The sequence below is a fragment of the Electrophorus electricus genome, chromosome 21 (assembly GCF_041902795.1).
Source record: "Electrophorus electricus isolate QZ-2024a chromosome 21, ASM4190279v1, whole genome shotgun sequence".
Lineage (NCBI taxonomy): Eukaryota > Metazoa > Chordata > Actinopteri > Gymnotiformes > Gymnotidae > Electrophorus > Electrophorus electricus.
In genome coordinates this window covers 19,247,501-19,263,164 of record NC_137517.1, presented here as the reverse complement: position 1 = coordinate 19,263,164, position 15,664 = coordinate 19,247,501, and the positions used below count along the sequence as shown (strand labels likewise).

The 15,664-nt window shown below is 47.5% G+C and overlaps 1 protein-coding gene across 10 annotated transcripts in view; it reads right to left on the bottom strand.

The window, feature by feature from the left end:
- Positions 1–8,463: 8,463 nt before the first annotated feature.
- LOC113568239 (transcription factor 4) overlaps positions 8,464–15,664 on the bottom strand; it is a 151,597-nt gene continuing 144,396 nt past the window's right edge. For 8 of the 10 annotated variants that reach the window (XM_081704183.1, XM_081704189.1, XM_081704181.1 and 5 more), the window contains 3 exons: positions 15,555–15,664; positions 14,227–14,359; positions 8,464–13,255 (listed from right to left, as the gene is read on the bottom strand). The exon at positions 15,555–15,664 is cut by the window's right edge and continues 120 nt beyond it. In XM_081704183.1, coding sequence (XP_081560309.1) covers positions 13,207–13,255; positions 14,227–14,359; positions 15,555–15,664 — 292 coding nt within the window. In that variant the 3' untranslated portion in view covers positions 8,464–13,206. Of the gene's footprint in view, positions 13,256–14,200; positions 14,360–15,554 lie in introns of all 10 variants that reach the window. The other 2 variants (XM_081704185.1, XM_081704187.1) reach the window with 1 other exon arrangement.

Sequence of the window (15,664 nt, the reverse complement as noted above, 5' to 3'; positions counted from 1 at the left end):
TCGGAGCACGCCATGGAGTGTTCTGACCCAGCCCATTATCCTTCACGGGCTTATTTGATTGGATAATTACACAGTGTTAGCTTAGCTCCTCAGGCTAGTGCAGATAAGAGCTGATGTGACAAACTCTCCATGCCATTCATTCCCTCAGTGGCCCAAGTTTCCACTGTCTGGCGTCAGATAGACCGGACCAGCACAGGCGTGTGGGCATTGTGGTTTTGATGCCAGTCATGGGCTGCACTTGGTGTCACTGTTTCAGGAGTCACTACAGCCCATGAGACCATAACGTGACCCCTGACCCCCCCCCCAATCATTAACTCTAACCTTAACCTCTAACCTTAACCTCTAACCTAAACCCTATCCCTATCCCTAACCTTAAGCCTGACCCCTATCCCTGACCCCTCACCTCTGTTTGCCTGATTTTTTGTTTCATAAATGAATGATTTATAAATGATTCATTTAGAACAATTTATGTTTTTAAATTCATTTATGTTTTTAAATATTAAATAACATACATTAGACATTCAGTACTGTGTTTGGTAGCAAACATCAGTTCAGCATCTCTGATGTAAATATTTCAGTTCTACAGTCTACACACAAGTTACAATGAAACTGGCTAGTTTTGCAGAACTGAAACTGTGTGTGGCGTGATCAGAACACGCTCCCATTGGCTGTTACGTTTGTCCTTGTGTCCATGACAACGTTACTCGAACCAGAGGAATCCAGTGCAAGAGTCAGTCCTGAACACACCCTGAACACCGTCGCTCAGACAAAACAGACGCTGGAGTCTAGTTGTTGACTGCACACTTAAGAATAGGCTCTCCTCTCAAACACACACACACGTCTAGTTGCTGACTGCACACTTAAGAATGGGCTCTCCACACACACACACAATCAATTTCATGCCAGCCCTGCCTCAGGCAACCACAGAGCTGTATGAAGGTCAGGTGGGCCCGTAAAATCATTCCTTCAGCTCCGCCATGGCGAAGGATTCAGCATAGATAGGATACAAAAGTATCCGGGAAAGCGCCGTTTTTACTTTTTAACAAAATGGTAAGGGCGGCGCAGCCGTACACACGCCCCTGGCTTGCTGTTAGTTCGAGCTGTAGAAACAGAAGAACCAGCATGTAGCTTTAGAACCTCTGCGCCGCAGCCAGGAACAATCGGATCGGTCAGCGCAGAGCCTGCTGCTGGCGTCGGACATACCCAGAACATGGCCCAGCCCGTTAGCCTTCGCACCGGCCTAATTTCTGATTGTCTGATTACAGCAGTGAGTTTAGCGCCTCAGGCTGGTGCAGACGCAAGCGTGTCTGAAAACGCAAGATGCCTGACTACGGTCGGCACTGGGGCGCGGGAGGGTTGTGTGTCAGAAACGCCCGGAGCTACGGTTATGCCATGGCTCTGATCACCTCACACCCAGGAAAAAAAAACCCATCGGGATTCTCATCAAAAGAGGAACATCAGTAAGCCAAGGCTGAGAGATCACTGGTGTAATCTTAGAAACTCCTCACACAGACCGCAGGCCGGCGGAGGCCGCCTGCACCATGCCTGAAGCAGACGCTCCCTTTACCAAATAAGGACGTTGGCCCTACACAGGGGGAGTTCCCACAGCCAAACGAAAGCTCAATACCGTTACCACGGCCACATCACCATGAAGATGAGCAGCTACTCATTCCCAACTTCATTACACGAATATTAAACGTCAGCACGAAGCTGCGCGATGTGAGATAATATACCCCGGTGACGTTACGGCGCTTTACTGCCGCCCAGCTAGAGGGTGCCACCGACCCACTCAGGATCAGAGTTCACTTAAGTGGACTTATCAGTCCGTCAACCTCTCTGTGGTCCTCATGGAGACAGAGGGCCCCTAAGGAACAGGAACTGGAAGAGTGTCTCCAGAGGCCAGAGAGCCTTCCCATGCTAACGTGGCAGTAGAGTGCTGAAGAATTCTTCTATGACCGACAGTTAAATGGCTTTACAGGATGGGAATGTGGGCCTGTGAGCTGGGAATCTTCTATGAACTGTGTGACAGTAAAAGGCAGGCGTGGGCCGTCCAGGAACGTGCACTTAACTACACTAGCAACGCAGGGAAGAGTCAAAACTTGCATGCCCACAAACTCTCTCAAACTACCCATGTCACACCAGTAAGACAAAAAATAAAACAGCCCTCAGTGTAAACAACTCGTCATGTTTCTGCTATTCAACCAAAACCTTTCAGTGAGGGCGGTTTACCTCAGAGGGTTAGCATCGCTCGGAGCACTCCGAGTATTTTTGACATTTCAACGAACAGCACCATTCTAGTGGCAACACTGTCGTATGACTGGTGATGGGCTACGATCACAAGCCATGCTATTCTCAAAGTATTCTCATGGGATTCTCATAGGGCCGGTAAAGATTAGCGACACACTCCAAACACCCATTAACACTGCAGGTGCGTTAGGCTGAACTGTTTTGATGTGAATACACATGAGGTTAAAACCAGCCCACTGGATGCATATGTAACACACACGTAACACACACATATTTACATTTACAGCATTTCTCTCATGCTTTTATCCACAGCAACTTACAATTATGACTGAATACAACTTGAGTAATTGAGGGTTAAGGGTCTTGCTCAGGGGCCCAACAATGGAAACTTGGCTGTGGTGGGACTTGAACCAGCAACCTTCTGACTACCTTCCACTGTGCCACGTAACCCATGCACATGTACTGTTGTTACTGTCATTCATACATGAGTTACATGTTCAGGTGGAGCAGGAGAATAAAATCTTGATGGAAAAAAACAATCACCACATTAAGGCAAACCCCCAGATGGAGGTTACTCCATGTTGGTAATGTGCAGGCAGCCATAGTGAAGGCATTATTACGCACGTCACCCACGGTTACCCATGTTAGCGGAGTCCTAGCCAAGCGTGACGAACAGAGCTGCAGGCTTGATCAACACCTCCGTTCTGAACATACTTCACAACGCCACCAACGCCGCCTTCCTCCCACGGCTGTTTCCAACATTCCAGTCGTGCCTGTCCTCACGGGTGCTGCCCCGGCTGGGGGCTCACATTCAGGGATGTGAAAACACAGGCGGATGCGTGTTTGGACTGGAGACTGCCACCGCACACAGGACACGGCTGGACAGAGACTCATTGGATCTGACAGTTCTGCGCCTATCATTTCTAACACAGACAGAAGTGTATTGTGTACCTGTGCAACTGACCAGCACACGTCAGTACAACACAAACAGGTTCTTTTTGAGTTGTTCTATAAATATTGAGTTGTTATAGCTATAAATACTATGATGTTCATATTCCTCATACCAACAGCTGCTCACACAGCTGTTGTGCAGTCCAGAAACTGGCGTGTAATCATTACAAAATGATTTCTGTGTCGTTTCAGCACGGTAGAGGTGGTTTATGTGCCGTGTAGCTTTAAGGATTTGACCGTCTAAGTCCTTAATCTCTGGCTTCCGCAGTCTGAATGGCTTTTGTTTAGTTTTAATTGGATTACTGAATAGAGTTGGTACACAGCAACAATATCACTATTGTAGCCATCACCACTCACGCAACTGAACACACGGCTGCAATACAGTCACCATAGCAACTTGAAAAAAATGCAGAACAGGACCCCAGCCCTGCAGGACATACAGAGTGGTCTGAGGCAGGTTGAGTGATGTTAGCAAGTTTGGATGAAATCACTAAGATTGGGGTCAGGGGGAGATACGACTCAGATCTCACGTAAACGTGAGCCTCTTCTGTCTGCCTAATCAGACAGATCTCACGTAAACGTGAGCCTCTTCTGTCTGCCTAATCAGACAGATCTCACGTAAACGTGAGCCTCTTCTGTCTGCCTAATCAGACAGATCTCACGTAAACGTGAGCCTCTTCTGTCTGCCTAATCAGACAGATCTCACGTAAACGTGAGCCTCTTCTGTCTGCCTAATCAGACAGATCTCACGTAAACGTGAGCCTCTTGTCTGCCTAATCAGACAGATCTCACGTAAACGTGAGCCTCTTCTGTCTGCCTAATCAGACAGATCTCACGTAAACGTGAGTTTCTTGTCTGATTTTGGGTACTACCTACAGTGGCACTGCTTCCCAGTTATTTTTGAAGTCAATAAATCTGGAGAGTTTGTGTCAGCAGAACAAAGCCCTGCATGTCTGTGCCATGGAGATCACATCTGCTCCGCCGGCTTGTGCTCATCTCAACTCTATTATTTAGGAACTACTGCCAGTTATTTCAGAGATACATTGATCTGACAGGAATGTGGTTCAGAGAGAAGAACGAGAGGGTGTGACCCCAGGAGGGACACGCATAATGAAAGGACGCAGAAGACAAGGAGGCTTTGTCAACACGCTCGTGCTGTACACACTTCCGAGACCCCAGGGTTAATAACCCTTTAACCCCTGCGCAGGGGCCAGAGGTTGCCGTGGGAACACCCGTTACGATGGCTTCCTCTGGGTGCCCAGACGCAGCGTTTCTGAGGAGACAAGGGAGCGAAGACTGAACCTCACAGGTCAGGTGACCCGGCCGGTCACGCGCACTCCACAGGTCAGGTGACCTGGCCAATCAGAGATGTTTCCACTTAGACAGCATACTGTTTGACTCACACACCTCAGATGTTCTCTGCATAGCTAGTGTAAAAAAATAATGCTAGCATTACAAAGGATTTTGTGTGTTGCACACATGCACAGACGCACGCACACAAACTCTTGCGCGCACACATACGCACTATCAGGAATCTCACAGTAATGTTATTTGCATCACACCCTGACTATTTCTGTGAACATGTTGATTTGAATCTAGGATTTCACGATGTGGGCATTCTTCCTGTGTGAAGCGGCTACACACACACCCTCTGCTCTCTCTCATGGCAATCTGATCACTAGATGGAAGTGCTCCACAGTTTGACCCCACCGGACTGAAGAGCAGGTCGGAACGCCTACCCCTCCCTAGGGTAACCGGGGTGTGTGGGTAGCCCCTCCCAGCAGCACGGCATGTGACCTTTTAACCCAACATGAGACAGAGCAGGGCAGACTTGAAACCTGGGCAGCTGAAACCAGGAAGCCACTCCTAGACTTGTGAAGGATAATGCCACCAACAGCCATCACTGCACGCAGCCGAGCCGCTCTGAAAAGTGGTCTTACACTACAAGTAACCCTGACTCTAAGACTGACCCTGACCCTAATACTGACCCTGACATGTCCTGATTTTTTTTTTTTTTAATAAGAAAATAAAACCAACCAAGCAAAAAGTCACATTAAGACAACCAGACACACATACAAACCGGCACAGTGCTTAAACACACCAGTACTGAAGGCTGCTATTGCCAGGCCTCAACAGGTCCTGGAGTTTGGGTGCAGTGCGACCCCAGCACGTTTCAGACGTCCTGTTAATTGTTCCTACAGGTCTTCAGGACAGCCGGTGGCTTCTGCAGCCCTGCGTAGCACACGCACGGCATGGTGCAAATCCGTCACACTTCTAATCAGCTCGTTCACTCACTCACGTTTAGATCAGATTAACGCCACGCAGACTTCGGTCCGTGGTCATGTCACCGCCAGGTCGTCTCTATATCGCGTCCAGTATTAATTACTCATCACTCACACTTACACCTACACCTTATACCTTATACCTAATAAACTTATAAACTACGCGGTTTTTTGCGCGTGAATCAAATCAACAGACTGAATAACCGCCTCCAAACGCGCGCGCCGCGAGCTTCACGGTAATGCTGCACGCTCACAGGCGTCCGCGGCTCTCGCGAGCTACACCTCATGCTCGCCGTCACCGGGAACGCTGGTCTCGAGACTCACACCGCGCCACTGCCTACCGGCGAGTGAACTTTATAGTAATAAGGCGGAAGAAACGCGACATTTACCTTCCAGTCCGTGCAGGCGCCTCCACGCGCTCAGGCTCTCGCGCTGCGAAATAAACGGCTCCGCGTGGAAGGTGAGACTTTGACACTTTTGGGTGGAACGCCTGTAAGAATGTGGGCGTGCGCGCCACACCTGACGCACGGGCGCAGGCCTCGTCACGTGGCGCTGGGAGCAGCTCGTGCAAAGACACAAGCTGCGCCAGCTCGGTCGCGCGTGACGTCTGCTCTCGCACGAGCGGATGTTTCTCCGCATGCGGACAAACGCGGAGTTTTAAATGATTCAAAGCTGTTCAAGGGATTTGATGTTCGTGTGGAACAAAACACATTAGCCTCGAACACACTCCTCACGCACCGCGCCACCGGCCTGAGCCCAGATCACACTCTTCACTCACAACACAGGGTCCACCGCTCCTTTCTGATCCTATGGTCTGATTTACACAGATACAACAGATCACAGAACCGCTGCTTGTTGGGTGTTTTTGGTTTTCCTGTGTGAACTCCAGAGGCAGCTGTGCGTGACAGTCCCTGGAAATGCGGAGATTGTGGATCCTCGGACCAGCCTTGCACAGATCTCCTCCTTCGGCATGTGACATTCCCTCGAAACAGACGTCTGAACCGAACTGAAACTAAAGAATTACAAACACGAACAGGTGTACAAGCGTTCCTATTAAACTGTCTGGTGTGTGTGTGTGTGTGTGTGTTTACACCAGGGAGAATAGTCAGAACAGCATCCAGCCCTGGACACCCTAGACAAGCATCTGTCATTAAACTGACCTGGTCCATCTGAAGCCTGCTGGTGCTACTATACATGTGGGTCCTTCATTCTCACATTCCAGTTGAGTTGTTAATTTCACTTTAAATAGAAAATAAAGATGCAGACTCAATGACTAATTGAAGAGAATAGCAGGTCCTGTGTTTATTTCCAGTTCAATATAACCCAAATGAGGCGTATTCCGGAATACATCTCAACACTTCCAAGAGGGCATGATCTTTACACACTCTCTTCAAGGACAGTTACACAACCACTTTTCTTTTTTACATAGTACCTTTCAGGTTTCCACCATTATTTCCAAATCATGCATTATTTAACATATGCAAACTGATATTCAATACTACCAGTTAGAGTTTGGTACCATTATATCTAACCATAAACCATTTTATTTTTTAAAAAGTGATCTCATTCAAACCACCTGCTGCCCATGGTGATAATATTGTTTATTCCAGTGCCAGGCTGAGATGTCCCGGCCTTAGACCGAGGCCTGACACAGAGACCATCTGAGGCCTTACTGAAGCCTACAGAGGCCTTTTCTACATAAACACAGTTTATTTTATACCACCCACATTTTTCTGCTTACAATATCATTTTATTACCTTCACCATCTCAAACCTCAACTGTATTTTGGCCTTTCTGGTCTCTGAGCAAAGCTCATTCTGTGTGCGGAACCTATTCAGTTAAGTGGGGGAGGAGGGCCCATGTTTTTAGCCATGCCCATGATTCCGAGGTGGGGTTAGGCAGGAGAGAGCACCCCTCTGGCTATTTAATGGAACAGGCTGTGTGCTAACTACTGCTGTATGGGCTGGTGTGATGTCAGTTGTTGGGTGTGTGCTCACACACATGCCTCCACAGGGAGTGTGAATTTTTTACACACCTCACTGGGTGAAAGTCATCAGCTCTAGGGAATGTTGTTGCTGTGTTTGGATTGTATCGTTTAACTCTCAAAACACGCAGTCTGTAGAAATCTGTGTGTGTGTAAGCACACTTTCCAAAGTGCCGTATTCATCATTGTCGAAAAGCTTTTAGACTTTTTATTATTGTAGTTTTTCTCCTTTTGCCAAGTAAGCTTTTTACAATTAATAACAACTTTAAAATAACACAAATAATGGTATATCCAAAATGTGGTGAGAACACACTCACACTTGAATGAACACAAATGCACACACACTCTCTCTCTCTCTCACACACACACACACAGACTCACACATTCACTGGAACTATTTAGGAATGTGTCAGAAAACACACCAAATGGATCAGACATTGCAGGGCTTGCTGGGTCATACATCAATGCATAGTTGATGGACTGAGTCACTGGTGATGGCTCAGACCCCCACAAACCCCCCTGTGTGGGCAGGGCTGGGATGGTGGTGTTCTCCATCCTGAATCACAGCAGCAGGAATGCTCATGTGTGTTGTCAGCGCGCTGACTCAACACCCTGCCTGCACACACAGCACAGCAAGGATGTCACCTCAACCAAGACGCCGAGGGGAGCGATGAGATCATGGCTTCAGCATGCAGGCAAAGGGATGACACGCTGATGTCATCATGAGCTCCTGTAACGCCTCATGCTGAAATTCAAAATTAAGCAATAACTGCTTACAAAGTCAGTCAGGATGTAGGCCTAAAGAAGTTGAGATGTCTTGGTTCAAAAAAACATCTGAAAAAGGTTATTTTGGCAGCGGAAAAGGATGTTTCTGGGGGAGTGGTTAACCTTCAGGTGAGGTTCCCCCTGTCTCCATAATAACTCCGTAACTCCGGAAACGTCGGCGTTAACGTGAGCTGGTGATGTTCTCGTTAATGAAGGAAACACAGGCAGTAGAAGGTGGGTTATAAAAATGGCACATTTATTGCTACAGAACGGTCATGAACATGATTTCATCGAGTAACTACAAGATGAAAACCAACAGGCAATGGCCTAAGAACTGACTCAAAGAGCAAAGTCCAGCACAACGTGTTTCGACACTGATACTAGTCTGGAAAATAGAGAAAACGACAGCAACAATAATCAAAAAACAAATCAAAAATACAAAAAGAAAACAAAACCCTTAATTAAGAAAGAAATGGATAAAAATGAGAATGCACACACGCGTGCGCACACCCACGGAAAGACGGCGCAAGCCTGCAGCGCAAACGAAGGAGTCACCTGTTTTGTGTAACGGTGTGAAACCACTGCTCAGGTGTTCACAGAACGGCTCCATCCTCCCTCAGAATGAGCCCAACTCTGTCTCCATGCCTGCTGAAATACCAGCTTTAAACAGTCCAAAAAGTAACAAACTTTTTACATTTTTAATTTTATTTTTACTTTCAATGATTCCAAAAATCTACAAAGTGGAAAACCCTTTCAGTCAGACATTTTAGCCTGTTTGCTTGTTTTATTGGTATTCCTGGAATAAAAGAATTCCCACTGCAAAAAACAAGACCAATATCATTAGGTTTTAAATTTTAGGTTTTAAATTTTTTAAAAGAGCACTAGTCAAAAGTCTTTTTAACCAAGAACCAGGCACTGGTACATGGTCAGTATCTGATTCACTGGTACATGGTCAGTATCTGATACACTGGTACATGGTCAGTATCTGATACATTGGTACATGGTCAGTATCTGATACACTGGTACATGGTCATTCTCTGATACACTGGTACATGGTCATTCTCTGATTTACTGGTACATGGTCATTCTCTGATTCACTGGTACATGGTCAGTATCTGATACACTGGTACATGGCCAGTGTCTGATACACTGGTACATAGTCATTCTCTGATACACTAGTACATGGTCAGTGTGTGATACACAGGTACATGGTCATTCTCTGATACACTGGTACATGGTCATTCTCTGATACACTGGTACATTGTCAGTGTGTGATACACGGGTACATGGTCATTCTCTGATACACTGGGACATGGTCATTCTCTGATACACGGGTACATGGTCATTCTCTGATACACTGGTACATGGTCAGTGTGTGATACACTGGTATATGGTCATTCTCTGATACACTGGGACATGCCTTTAAGGGCAGAGCCAGCTGAGCTCAATCTGATTCTGGTTGTTTCCAGGATTCCTGGGCAGCTCGAGTGTTCTACTATGCTTGATTTCCTGTGCCTTAGAACAGAACCTCAGTGTCTATGGAGACACACTCGGCAGTAGACCGAACAGAACCTGTGTCTATGGAAACACTCGCTGCACTGGCCAGAACAGAACCTCGGTGACTATGGAAACACACTCGGTACTGGTCAGAAAATAACCTCAGTGTCTATGGAAACACACTTGGCACTGGACCCAACAGAACCTCAGTGTCTATGGAAACACACTCAGAACCGGCCAGAACAGAACCTCATTGTCTATGGAAACACACTCGGCACCGGCCAAAACAGAACCTCTGGCTTTTGAACACTCTCAGTTAAAATAATATCAAACTACAAGAATGAAATCGCTTCAGTTCAGTAAGAATTCAGTCATTAATGCTTCTTGGTAGACACGCACAGAAGTTCTACGAGCTAATGGCAAGTCCACAAAGACCACACTGAATACAGCCTTGAAGCACCATATACCATCAACCAAAAGGTCACCATGACAACGGAGTGACCACAGCCTTGAAGCACCATATACCATCAACCCAAAGGTCACGATGACAACGGAGTGACCACAGCCTCGATGCACCATATACTATCAACCCAAAGGTCGCCATGATGATGGAGTGCTTCCATTTCTGAATGGCTTTACAAAAGGGTTTTAAAGAAAGATCATATCAGATTGCAATGAAACTGCTTGATTTAATTTATAATGACCGTGTTCCTCTACTGTTTGCTGGTATCACCTGACCGTGTTCCTCTACTGTCTGCTGGTATCACCTGACCGTGTTCCTCTGCTGTCTGCTGGTATCACCTGACCGTGTTCCTCTACTGTCTGCTGGTATCACCTGACCCTGTTCCTCTACTGTCTGCTGGTATCACCTGCGTTTGAATCTGACCATGTTCCTCTACTGTCTGCTGGTATCACCTGACCATGTTCCTCTACTATCTGCTGGTATCACCTGACCATGTTCCTCTACTATCTGCTGGTATCACCTGACCATGTTCCTCTACTGTCTGCTGGTATCACCTGACCATGTTCCTCGACTCTTTGCTGGTATCACCTGACCATGTTCCTCTACTGTCTGCTGGTATCACATGACCATGTTCCTCTACTGTCTGCTGGTATCACCTGACCAAAGGTCCATGACCCCTGGTTACTTACGCAATTAAACATGGCAATGACACACATGGAAATCAAAACAAATATTATATACCTTTCCATTTTCCAAACCTATTTTTTTAAAGAAAAATGTTCCCAGAAATATAAACAATGTTTTATAAAGAAGTGATTGCGAAGCTTGTGACCTCACGACATTTTCAATGTGACACATTTTTCAACAAACACTGAATTACTTGTTCGCTTTTTAACAAAAAAAAGAGAAGAAACTGATACAACGTATTATCTAAACACAAACTAACAACTGTCTACATGTAAAAATAGAACTTTTACATACACAATTTCAAAATAAGGGTAAGTTTGCATTTGTTGCATAAAATTTACAAATGTCCGTGTTTCCTTAGACAGCCGAGGAGTCACGAGGGAGCATGCATTGCTCCGATCCCTTTTGTCCTGCCAGAGGCCACCGTACTGTCACTGTGATGTCACTGTGATGTCACGACACATCAGAGCACAAAGTCAGGCTTGTGTTTTGGCCCAGCTCAAGAGAAAACCCTCCTTTTGAAAACAACACTTGTCTTTATATACTGTATATATTTCTACATTTATATATATTGATTTTCTAATAGACTTTTCTCAGTTTCAGCGCCTCATGGTGCTTGGATAAGGAAGCCACTGAAACAGAAGACGCCATCAGCCCTCAAACAGCTTCAGCTTTCCTTCTTTTCATTTTTTCCCGACAGAGAAACCAGAACAGACAAAGAATAAGAGAAAGATTAACAAAGGGGAAAACTGAATTTTACACATACAACCACACATTTGTACTGAAGACTACAGTGGCTCACGGCAAGCCAATATTCATAAAAAGCCGACAGCTATAATACAACGCTTGAACAGGCCTGGCGCTCGCGATGAACACGGGGCGGAGCCAAGGGGCGGGGCATACAATACTCAAAATGGGATCTGTCCAGGACACGCTTCCTAATTACATATAGGCATACAGTACATTAAATACAGTTTATCCAAAAAATACTTTTTTTTCCTTTTTAATTTTTTTAAATTCCAGGCTGTAAAACACCTGACTGCATAGACCTAATGACTAAAGGTTTCCTACGCTTGCATCCTAAAAAAGTCTGATAATGTCCTTCTGGCGCAGTGTGATGATATGAACTCTAAAAGGCACGTTGGTAGTGTAGTGTGTTTGAATTGCATCTCCGGGTCAAGCAGGGGTCGAGGAGAGAGACTTGGGCAAGGCTCGATCTGGGTTCAAAACAAACAATCACGTCTCGGATGGCCTGGTTTTGTTAGGAGCGGAGGGTGGGCGGTGGGGAGGGGTGGAGGTGAGGGGCGAATGGTGGGCAGAGGTGAGGGGCGGAGGTGAGGGGTGGAGGTGGGGGGCGGAGGGGAGGGGCAGAGGTGAGGGGTGGAGGGTGGGCGGAGGTGGGGGCGGAGGTGAGGGGTGGAGGGTGGGCGGAGGTTGGGGTGGAGGTGAGGGGTGGAGGGTGGGCGGAGGTGATGGGTGGAGGTGGGGGTGGAGGGTGGGCGGAGGTGAGGGGCGGGGGGCTGAAAAACTGTCTCTTGAGGCGGCTGGGGTCGCCGTTTCCGGAGAGAGCGCACACACTACATCCTGACTTCCCACTCTAACCTGCCAAACACGTCTGCGGACTCCAGGGGGTGGAGAATGCCTCCACCGTCCTGTACGGGCTCCACCCGCTCCACCCGCGCCCCTGGAGCTGTGGGGCTCACGCCCTCACACACCAGGAGACACAGCAGCAGTTCCTGTCAGAAGTACACTTTTTTGTTGTTTTGTTTCTTCTTACATAAATGTGTTATTGCGAGTTTCATACAATTGTGTGAACTTCTACACGGCCCGGTCTTGCTGTGGCATGGCTGCTGCCCTCGTCTGCCCCCTCTGGTCACAGTGGGAACTGCACCGTTAGGGATGAACTGAGCGGTGGTTCCATTGCCAGCCTTGCCACAGGGTTTACAACGTCATGATATGTTTGAAGAGTCCCCCAACCATTTGCACATTTTCCAAAAGGTTTTAAAAAAGAAGAAGAAGAAGAAGAAGAAGAAGAAGAAGAAGAAGAAGAAACGTTTCTGATGTATTTTCATACATATTTACTGCTCCTTTTCAAACCAGGAATGTCAAAGGAGAAAGTGGGTATAAAGTTCCCACGAGTCTCTGTTTTTTTTTCCCTTTTACATGTAAGGATATCTCGACAGAAAACACGACAGAGGTCAAGGAGAGAACGGAAACAAAACGAAACAAGAAGATGGTCAGATGATGGTCAGATGGGAGGCTGACCATCTGACTGAGTGATCTGATTGGATTTGATTGTTTTACAGACTGTCAGGCGCATAACGATGTCGTCAAAGGAAGTGGTCCCTCATCATCTTCATAAACTCTGGCAGCTTTGACCTGACAGACAGACAGACAGACAGACAGACAGAGATAGATAGATAGATAGATAGATAGATAGATAGATAGATAGATAGATAGATAGATAGATAGATAGATAGATAGATAGATAGATAGATAGATAGATAGATAGATAGACAGACAGACAGACAGACAGACAGACAGACAGACAGACAGATAGATAGATAGATAGATAGATAGATAGATAGATAGATAGATAGATAGATAGATAGATAGATAGAAGTGGAGATAGAGTACAATGAGTTTTGTTACTGAGCCAAACTCACAATCACACATGCAGTGTTGAACACATCAAACAACTCAGCACATTAAAGTCACATATAGTACACTGGGCCATACTGGTTTACACTGGGCCATACTGGTTTACACTGGGTCATACTAGTTTACACTGGTTCCTACTGGTTTATGCTGGTTTAAACTGGGTAACACTGGCTCATATTGGTTGGGGTTATATTTATAAGGGTTAAGGTTATAAGAGTTATATTTATATGGGTTATATTTATAAGGGTTAAGGTTATATTTATAAGGGTTATATTTCTATAAGTGTTTGCCAGTCTGTCAAACTAGGCATTGGTTAGACTCTAGTGTTTGGGTGATAGTACTGTTATTAAAATCGGTTATTCCAGTAGGCGGAGTCAAGCCTGTATCCTGTGGTTGGAGTCAAGGCTGTCTCCTGTGGGTGGAGTCAGTCAAGGCTGTCTCCTGGTTTCCTCCTTCTGGGAAGACCCTAGTCTGCCTTTCTGGGGGGGGGGGGTATTGCTCAAACCCATGTTACTGTGGTAACCAGGCATTGGCTGGGGTTTGTCTCATATACTCTCCTGTGCAGCTACTTTCGCTAACCAACCAGAACACTGCTTTGAGACTGTGTGTGGTTTGGTAAGGCTAGAGGGTGAGCGTGAACAGTGTCCAATGAAATCTTCTGACCATTCAGAGGGGGTGTGGCTTTTTACATTTGTCCCATGGGATTGGAGGCATCGCCCATGCCGTGGTGAGCCCCGCCCATCGAGAGGGGCGGGCCATCTGACGAGACTTTCTCCTCCTCTCGTCTCTTCAGACACGCTGCCTTTGGATTCAGGTTCCTCTCTGGTGGCACACACACACACACACACACACACACACACACACACACACACACACACACACACACACACACACACACACACACACACACACACACACACTCAGTACCTTCCCTGATATACCCAGTGCAGGTATTTGTACAAGTATTTACACCAGACCACTTTGACCAGACAACAAAAACAGTAAAGTTGTTGCACTGACAAGTGGTCAGAGGTGGTATTACACACATTCAGAGTAAATACAGACACGGTTCAGGACTGTGATGTACCAAGTACCATTTCATTATCTACCACAAAAATAGTAATGAAGGCTCAGGACTGAGAGGAGAGTGAAGGGGCCACAGGTGCTACTGACCTCAGACCAGTCGACCTGAGGCTCAGGACTGAGGGAAGAGTGATGGGGCCGTGGGTGCTACTGACCTCAGACCAGTCGACCTGAGGCTCAGGACTGAGGGAAGAGTGATGGGGCCGTGGGTGCTACTGACCTCAGACCAGTCGACCTGAGGCTCAGGACTGAGAGGAGAGTGATGGGGCCTCAGGTGCTACTGACCTCAGACCAGTCGAGCCGAGGCTCACGACTGAGGGGAGAGTGATGGGGCCACAGGTGCTACTGACCTCAGACCAGTCGACCGGAGGCTCAGGACTGAGGGGAGAGTGATGGGGCCACAGGTGCTACTGACCTCAGACCAGTCGAGCCGAGGCTCACGACTGAGGGGAGAGTGATGGGGCCACGGGTGCTACTGACCTCAGACCAGTCGACCGGAGGCTCAGGACTGAGGGGAGAGTGATGGGGCCGTGGGTGCTACTGACCTCAGACCAGTCGAGCCGAGGCTCAGGACTGAGGTGAGAGTGATGGGGCCGTGGGTGCTACTGACCTCAGACCAGTCGACCTGAGGCTCAGGACTGAGGGAAGAGTGATGGGGCCGTGGGTGCTACTGACCTCAGACCAGTCGACCTGAGGCTCAGGACTGAGAGGAGAGTGATGGGGCCACAGGTGCTACTGACCTCAGACCAGTCGAGCCGAGGCTCACGACTGAGGGGAGAGTGATGGGGCCACAGGTGCTACTGACCTCAGACCAGTCGACCGGAGGCTCAGGACTGAGGGGAGAGTGATGGGCCCGTGGGTGCTACTGACCTCAGACCAGTCGAGCCGAGGCTCAGGACTGAGGGGAGAGTGATGGGGCCGCGGTTCTACTGACCTCGAACCTGCTGCTCCAGGCTGAGGATGACTGCTACGGCCTGGTGCAGGATGAGCAGTTTGGTCTGCGGCTTGTCGCTCTTCAGGTGCAGCTGCACCATGCGACCGAGC